The sequence below is a fragment of the Brachionichthys hirsutus genome, unplaced genomic scaffold, assembly GCF_040956055.1.
Source record: "Brachionichthys hirsutus isolate HB-005 unplaced genomic scaffold, CSIRO-AGI_Bhir_v1 contig_718, whole genome shotgun sequence".
NCBI classification, from domain to species: domain Eukaryota; kingdom Metazoa; phylum Chordata; class Actinopteri; order Lophiiformes; family Brachionichthyidae; genus Brachionichthys; species Brachionichthys hirsutus.
The window spans coordinates 61,080-70,310 of NW_027180335.1; the positions used below are offsets into that span (position 1 = coordinate 61,080).

General features: G+C 43.1%; 1 protein-coding gene across 1 annotated transcript in view; it reads right to left on the bottom strand.

Moving 5' to 3' along the window:
• The window catches only part of LOC137913571 (calcium/calmodulin-dependent protein kinase type II subunit beta-like), a 39,942-nt gene extending 37,839 nt beyond the window's left edge, over positions 1 to 2,103 (bottom strand). Inside the window, exon 1 of the mRNA XM_068757214.1 lies at positions 1,747 to 2,103. Coding sequence (XP_068613315.1) covers positions 1,747 to 1,808 — 62 coding nt within the window. The 5' untranslated portion in view covers positions 1,809 to 2,103. The remainder of the gene's footprint in view (positions 1 to 1,746) is intronic.
• Between the last annotated feature and the right edge of the window lie 7,128 nt (positions 2,104 to 9,231).

Below are 9,231 nucleotides of genomic sequence, written 5' to 3' on the forward strand. Positions count from 1 at the left end.
AGCCACCTATAGTACTACGTATTACTGCACCACAGCCGCCTATAGTACTACGTATTACTGCACCACAGCCGCCTATAGTACTACGTATTACTGCACCACAGCCACCTATAGTGATACGTATTACTGCACCACAGCTATCGATAGTACTACGTATTACTGCACCACAGCCACCTATAGTACTACGTATTACTGCACCACAGCCGCCTATAGTAATACGTATTACTGCACCACAGCTATCGATAGTACTACGTATTACTGCACCACAGCCACCTATAGTACTACGTATTACTGCACCACAGCCACCTATAGTACTACGTATTACTGCACCACAGCCACCTATAGTACTACGTATTACTGCACCACAGCTATCAATAGTACTACGTATTACTGCACCACAGCCATCTATAGTACTACGTATTACTGCACCACAGCCACCTATAGTACTACGTATTACTGCACCACAGCCACCTATAGTACTACGTATTACTGCACCACAGCCATCTATAGTACTACGTATTACTGCACCAGAGCTTTTATTGCTGCTTGTAAAACACAGTTTTGGGTAAGGATGGGAAAGGCTGGTAACAAACACAGGAAGTTCTCCACAGGCCCGACCCAGTTAGCAGCGGTGCAGAACTCCGTTCGATGACCCAGCTGACCTCCGTGTTTATTCTAATGCCTCCGACGTCACTCTATGATTTCATAACCCGATTATCAGTTACGCTAAATGTTGTGTGGGAAGCTAAAAACGGTGTTTACTGATCTTATTGTGTCTATTTTTATGTATAATTATAATGATTTATTCCGTTTTTGTTCGTTTTGTGTGAAGGAGAAAGAACTGGGCGAGTTACAGCATCGCTACATTTCACTGTCTGATCACACAACAGCAGGATCAGCAGCACGTTGAAGATGTTTGATGACCCTGGTGGTAACAACAACAACAACAACAACAATAATAATGCAATTTATCTTTAAAAAAAATGTAATTAGATTATAAAGGACGTGATTTCAAGTCCTTAGATTAGATAAACACTAACAGTCGAGTAGGTACATGAAAGGAGAAGGACCGGAGTCGTTTTGTGTGGCGCCAGCGCGCAGTCTGGCCTGATCTTGTGTCGCCTGCCAGACACAGAAGAAGAAACTGTCTAGAAGTTACCAAGAGTTTAAAGTTTAGCGTCCCAAGGCACACCAAGAGGGAGTTATTTTTACTTTATAAAATACCCCCCCCCCCCCCCCACACACACACACACACTAAAACTTAAATGAATACAAAATGCTTGCAGAACCCTGAATATCAGAAACTAACAAAACAGCAGCAGCAGAATATCTTCACATTCTGCTTTCATAGATAAATCGTGCTGGGAAAGAATTCTACTTTTGAAACAGCTCAGGTTGCACCAGAGACGTTTATAGTTTCTGTGCTCGTGAGACAAACCCACGTAAAGACCGCGCACGCTGTGTGTCCACGCTGTCTGTCCACGCTGTGTGTCCACGCGGTCTGTCCACGCTGTGTGTCCACGCAGCGCTGGGAACATGCATGAAAACGCAGGTCTGTCAGAGAGAGACCTGCTCAGGGGGACAGAACGTACTTTGAGAGCTGTCATCCAGAAAAAGCGCGCGCGCACACACACACACGCACGCCCGCGCGCGCACACACACACACACACACACACAGCATTGCTGCTGGCCTGTCCCGCTCCGCGCTGGCATCCAGGCTGAATCCATAATGACAGTAAAGAGACTCACTTCCCCAGCTCCTCGTAAAGCTGGAACTCGTCTGTGAATCGCGTGCAGGTTGTCGTCGCCATGTCGCACCCCCCTCTCTCTCTCTCTCTCTCTCTCTCTCGCTCTCTCTCTGGATTCTTCTTATTCTTCTTCTTCTAGTTTTGCGGCTCTGAAATATGTGCAGTTATGTTTCGCTCAGCGTGCGTTTCTGGTTCAGGTCGGTCCCCCCAGCAGGAGCGAAGGAGGGCGTGTTCCAGCCGAGAGACCAGGGTGGGCGTTCTCTCCCTCTCTCTCTCTCTCTCTCTCTCTCTCTCTCACTCTCTCTCTCTCTCGCTCTCTCTCTCTCTCTCTCTCGCTCTCTCTCTCTCTCTCTCTCTCTCTCTCTCGCTCTCTCTCTCTCTCTCTCTCTCTCTCTCTCTCTCTCTCTCCTCTCTCTCTCTCCACTATCTGACAGCGAAACGCGCTCAAACGGCCCCTAATCAAGACCGGGCACTGAAACAGAGATACTTCCTGCTTTGGATTTTCAAAATAAACAGCGGCTTCTGCACTCTGGACATTCTAGCTCTAGCTATTGTTTAATTTAAATAGAAATATTAAATTCCTGCTTCAATTGACATTAACTTTGAAAATGTCATTGGCTAAGGTATAGATAGATACTGATTGTCTAACCAGCTAGTAATTGCCAGAGAGCAGGTGAATGAGAAAAGCATTAATTTAACACACCAACCAAAGATTGATGTTCATATTTAAAAACTCAGAAAGCATATTAAACTGATTTAATCAAATATGTCGGTCTTTTCATTATAACAACTTGAAATTTATAAGAAAGCACATTTCACACTATTTGTCAGTAGGTCGCTGAGGTCTTAATATAATTGTTATTTTAATCAAGTTCTAATTTCTCTTCTTAAAAACATTAGGTCTTTGTTTGTATACCCAACCTTTCTGTACGATACCATGTGCTCGAAATGGACTTGCTTTTATTTTGAAGGTAAACTCTTCTAGTTTCCGGTTTTGTGCTGATAAGTCTAGCTCACTTGACACGATCTTGATTTGGTTGCAGTTTGACTGCCAAGTCGTGGTGGAGACGTGGTTCTCTGCCGCCCTCTGGCGGATGACGTGGCCGCAGGGGCTCCATATAAACACACCTTCCGCCTTCAGGGCGCGTGTTTCCAAATAGGGGCAAATATGAGGGAGCGCGCAAATCAATTGCTGGATGTGAACTCAAACCGTTTAGTGCGACCTGTGTCCAAATTTAATCTCGAAGAAACTGTAAAAAACTGTAAAAAATAAAATAAAAAAACAAGCTGTTTGTAATAATAAGAAATGTATGCAGCAGTTACAAATAAAGTTACAAATAAAGATAAATAATTTCATGGACACCTGTTCAAAGCACCCAAAAACACAGTAGGACCGTCTTTAACAGCTCACCTGAGTGTATCTGTGCTGCTTTTTATTTACTGTGTACATCTTTTATGTTTTTGAATTTCCCTAAGTGATCAATTTGAATTATTGGCCCGTTTGGCCTTTCGGTTTCCCGAGTCACGTCTCCGTCTGATGTAGCAGGACGATTTCTAAGAAACAACTTTGCTGCTTGACCTTCAATAAAAAAATTATTCTCAAATGAATAACTAGAATATTATTTTTCTATCTTTATTCCAGGTAAATTGCTCGACATCAAACCAACTTTAGGATACTAATGTAGTTAACAGAAAAATGACAGAGCATTTTGTAGCTCAAACATTTACTCATGAGGTAAATCTCTCAGGACAAAACATTATTTGTTGTCTCTGCCAAAATAAAACACGTAATAAGAGACAGCAGTCAAAAATGTACAGCAGAAAATAACTGATAACTGTGAACAACTGCAAGCCTTCAACCACAGAATGACCAATGAAGAGCACCAATCAAGGTGATGGAGGCTGAATGAATACAAGGATAAAAAGAAAAGGTTGAAAATAACAGAGGAGTGGAATGTTTTCAATGCTATCACATTTATAAAAGATTAAAATCAAAAGCACTCTGCTGTGCATGGTGAGTCTGCCCCAGGGAGGTTAATGTTTGAAGATACGGGCAGCCCTCCTCCATCTAGCTTTGGACCCTTCTGCTTTGCCTTGTCAGAGAAGTGATCCTGTTTCTGACGTAATCCTTCACAACTTTCCACGAACGGGTCCTCAATGCTTCTGGCTCAGCTGCAAGGCACTGAAGACAGTCTTTCTGCTGAGGGACCTTGTGGCCTTGAATGAAACGCATCATGTGTTCTTCAACAGCTCGAACCTCTGATTCCGTCCATTTATGTTTGCCCTTGTTTTGGGCACCTGAGGGGGTGAAAGAGGAAAGAGGCAACTCACTTAAAACGCTTCATTCATTCAGTAAACACAGCCTGAAACCAAACCTTGAGTAAAGAAAACTCATCTCATGTCATGATGCATGATCTCGGAGGAAAAAAATTATTGCTTGTGGCGCCATTTAAAAAGAAAAAGCATGATATAGTTAATTGTGAAATCTTGCGCAGTAGTCAGTTGTTCCAATCGAATAATGACTACAAGTAGTATTTCAGTTTCACCAGTTATTACGACTCAGAGAAAGAAAACACAGAAGCCGTTGTCCATCCCAGGCAAGAGGTGGCCGGGATGGACAACGGCCAGGGCAAACACATAATGTCATAATAGCAGTCATCTCTGGAACACAAATATAAATACATAAATACAAATAAAATCATACCTTTATTACGTGACTTGGCAGATGTTCGAGGTACATTTTTGTTGTCTGTTTTTGCACACTGTGTTTTCTCTCTTGCTCGATTCTGTGCACTGGGACTCTCATCATGACCAGCAGCTTGTTGCGTTGAAGAAAAAAAAAGAAAGAGAGAAAGTCTTTCAAATCTCTAACCTACACACACTTAATTTGATATTACTAGAGAAGAGCCAGAGAAATATCGCAACATCGACATGTGTATAAGGTTCAGATATCTTGCGGTGGGAAACGAGTCTGTGTCAAATTCAAGTTATTCGGTCAGTTCAAAACATTGTTGGAAATGCGAGCCTTCAAACTCGTTTTTTTTGTGGCCTTCCAGCGTCCAGGAAAGTTTCTTTAAAACGTGGTGCCTAGCTGTACGTCGCCCCGGACGATTTAGATTTAGTGAGTTAATCAGTTAATTCACAGGTTTTACAGTAAAGTTTAACGAAAACAAATATTTTGGACCGAAAACACTCTTTACATGTAACAGGTGGCCGCTCTCTCTAAAGTTTAGAGTCTAAACCTTACATTTAATCCTAAACCGTGAAAATATTCACTCTAGATGTAATTCTAATAAAAAGTCCTACCGTCAGAGTGCGATTCGGAGTCGTCCCTCTGTCTCGGGGCTTGATCGGGATTTTTCCGGCCTGCAGCAGTTGTGTGTTGCTTTCGTGCTTTGGCACATTTTAGGGAAGTGATCCTGTTTCTGACGTAATCCTTCACTCCTCTCCACGAACGGGCCCTCAACGCCTTTGGCTCGGCCAAAAGACACTGAGCGCAGTCTTTTTTCTGAGGCACCTTGTGGCCTCGAATGAAACGCATCATGTGTTTTTCCACAGCTCGAACCTCGGCTTCCTTCCATTTGTGTTTACCTGGATTCTGGGTGTCTGTGGGGTGAAACGGAAAATGAACATTTGTGGTACCAGCACGGTGAAATGTTCTTCTTATTAAAGTCCAACTCAAGCCAGGCTTCGCTGATTAACCCTTCATCCACCCCTCCAAATCGTCAGTTTGAGAGGTTTGCAGATCTTAAAGGATTTTAAATGTGTTTGATATTTAGCAATCAGAATGTGAATCACTGAGAATTTACAGGTTCAGACAAAGACAGAGGCTGGGGGGGGCGGGGGGGATGAGACGCCCACCTCTGATTAGAACCCCCAAAGAGGGTGTGGGGGTTTCAGGGAGGATCAGGTATTACGGAGAGTGTCTAGTATTATGTTATTTACACTATTGTGTGCATATAAATACTTCATAACATACAGTACATTACTGTACCGATTACTTTTACAGCAAATGACTTGTCTGTAGCCTTGAGGAAGAATCTTGAATGCATGAAAGTGAAGCCACAACACAAGAAGAGAGATTCTCACCATCAGAGTCCGTCTCGATGTCCTCGAGCGGCACGCTGCTGCTGCTGCTGCTCTGTCGAAGGCTCCCAACCGGATTATTTGGACCGAAGATTTGCTCGGCCTCACTTTCATCGAGGGTCATTATCTGGACCATTTTCCCGTGATGCTTCTGGATGTTTCTCAGCGTCAAAAGGTCTGGCTCTTTCACTGCGCATTCGTGGGCATACATTTGGAAGAACTTTGGCACCGTGTAGGCGGTTAGAGCATATGGTCGGGCAAACAGGAAAGGATTCTTACTGGAGACCCCACATGCCTCGCGAGCTTTTACAAAAAGATCTATAGAGGAAACAAACGATGGTTTCAGTATAATAGGAACCATCCGGCAAAAACTCCCTTGTATGATAATTCTTGGGAAAAGTTTGCACTTCTTTTTCTCCAGATTTGACATGGCTATCTCGCCGCCAGTGTTCCAGTTTGACTTTTGCTGCGACAAAAAATCTTCCAGTTTCAGTGAGGATATCTCCGAGGATCGTCTCCTGTTGAAAACGGTTGCTCGAGATATGACGATCTTGACCAGAGCACGATAGTTTTCGAGAGAGGAACTGTCCCTTAGTTTCTTCTCAGCAAGGAGGTGAACGTTCTCCATGTGCAGGACGAGGCGCTTCACGTCTTCGACGAGCGGCACCGTCTTTGCCCTGTTTAGGCGAGTTTCTCTGAGGGACATCAATGCACCTGCAGAAATAAGCTCGTTCCATTTCTTCTGGTACAGAGTGAAAGACTCCCGTGCAGACTGTGCCACGCTCTCATCGCCGCGCTTCTCGGCATTCCTCTCAACAATGCCGCAGACCTTCTGCAGATTGTAGCCGAGCTTGATGGCAAGGGAAGGAGTGCTGTAACTTTTGCTCCCCGCACTGTAGCCCGCCAGGACGTTCACTGCAGACACCACGTGAGGGAAGTTTGAAGGGAGGATAAAGTCCTCCAGTTTCTGGAGAGGGGTCATTTTCTGCGCTTCAAGCAGCAGCCGTGCTGTTTCTCGAAGCCTATTTCTTACATATCCGTGGTTCTTAACATCGTCCTTCTCAGCCTGACTGAGCAAGAGCTCACCAAACTGCAAGATAACCTCATCTTCCAGGATGGTTTGTGTCACAACGTTGTATCTCATAATGGACAACACCTTTTTTAAGCCACCACTGATGCCAAGGTCCTCCGACGTTTGAAGCACAGACCAGGCCATGACGAGGTTTCCCAGAGGTTTCTCTTTGTTCTCATTCAGCTGACATGACTTTAGGTGTTTGTACATACTGTTCTTCAGAAAAAGGCCTTGGCAGTACATGCAATGAAGAAAGTCTCCAGCTGGTCTCGTTTGACTTGGTCTTTTTCGGGCAGTGAGCTGGCCCTTCCCCGTTTTCAACACGTCTTTATTATGAGCAAAGTTTCCTTGATTTATGAGCCTATTCCATATTTTCCTTCTTTCTTTGGAATTTATGGGAAACTGAAATGCAGCAGCAACTTCTGGTTTGTCGCTGTGATTGCTCTCTAGATGTCGAGAAAGTCTGGTCATTTGCTTCGAGCAAAACAAACAATAATTCTTCTTGTCACGAACAGGACGTTCTTTAGAATTCGAACTAGGCATCACAGGCATTTCAAAAGATCTCTTCAGATTAAGTGCCCATATCTTTTTTGGAGCACTGGCACTTTGGTCCGCTACCATAGAGGTTTCTGAGTAAGGCCTTTTCCCCCCTGCAACAGAAAGTCTTTTGTCTGTGGGGGTCAAGGGTTTGCAGTCACTAGCGCCATCTGAGGAGCTGTCGTCTTCATCACGGTCAGGACTGTAGTCAGAATCGCAGTCATCCTCTGACATGTCAGAGACATTTTCTGGCTTTTGGAGAAAAAAAAATAGAAAATGAGGAAACAAATGGACTCTCGCCTGTCTCAGTGCTCGTCATGTCTGTTCTGGGGTTCTGAAGAACTATGGTAGACTCTTGCTGCAGCTCAACTCACAGTAAATAATTACAGTACGTAAGCATAAAAGAGGGTTCACAGTACTCTGGACTTTTCTAACCCTCAATAGTTTCCATCTTGGCCATGAAGTAGAAGGGGAGACTTGACATTTTTCAAGATTAGATTAAAATTGTGACCACAAGGCAGTTTTTCTGCATGTTAAAGTAAAATAGGAAGTGCTTGACTAAACAATTCACTTTTAGCCAAGGGAAAAAACCAGTGGATATATTTTAAAGTGATGCAACATTCATAGTCAAAGGCTGCAGACATCATTTGTGACGCATGCAGCGTTTGATCTGAAACACTACACTGTTGAAGTTCATGGACTACACAACTAAGTAAACGTAGATATACTTTACTACACGGTAGCACACGAACGGAAGAACACAACCTGAGACAGAGCATCTGTTAAGAGGAAGATTCAGAACACTATAAATCTTAGTCTCAGATTATTATACTGAAGAGACAGTAATTTTGAAAATGAAAATATACTTTTTGTTAAGGAAAACAAAGAAAGAGAAGAAAACTGGTGAGTACCAGAGATTTTGTGTCGAACGTCTGATCCTCGGTTGTATCACAGCTCTCGTTCTCCTCATCGTTTCTAATAGACTGAATCACAAAACAGAGAAAAGAAGACTAGGAACTCAAAAACGATTACAAAACCAGGGTTGGATCCAGACTCTGTACTAATTAAAAGAATAATCTGCACAAATTACACGAAGCCTTTTATGCATGGTAAATAATGTTAACCAGAGCTACCTCCGGCTGCAGAACAGACGGCTGAACCGCTTGTGAATCACTGGTCTTAGATCCTTCACGCTGAGATGGATCTTCACCCGAGGGAAGAGACTGAAAGCAAAGAAATCAAAAGTATTTTATTCTTTAAGAAAAGTACAAGTACCACAAAACAAACTGCTGCATCTAAGCATCTCTAAAAACCTCAGAGTGTGAAGCTGCTTCCAGCTTAATGGGTAGCTAACGTGAAGTTAAGAAAGAGGAACCAATCAGAATCATTTCCACGGCATGGATTCGAGCGTGATGAAAAACATTTACAACTTTATCCAACTCGGCCAGTTTGAGAAGTAGTCGTGCACGTTGATGTAAACGTTCTGAATGATGTGTTGCAGTATTTGCCTCTCAGCAAGGCATGACCACGGTTTCCTAGGCGATATTAAAGTTTATTTAAGTTCCACTTTAAAAGTTTCCATAAGGGAGTTTAGATGAATCAATATAAGATGCACGTTGTGAAGCTCCGCAGATGTTTTTACTGAACCGTTTCTACTCCTAATGAAGAACCAACACATTACATGTATTTAATTTCGGTAAGTACATTTTTGTATTTTAAACTTGCCATTAATAAATGTGAATCATTGTGATCAACTGCATTGTTTTAATCAATTGACAGCATGAAATATTC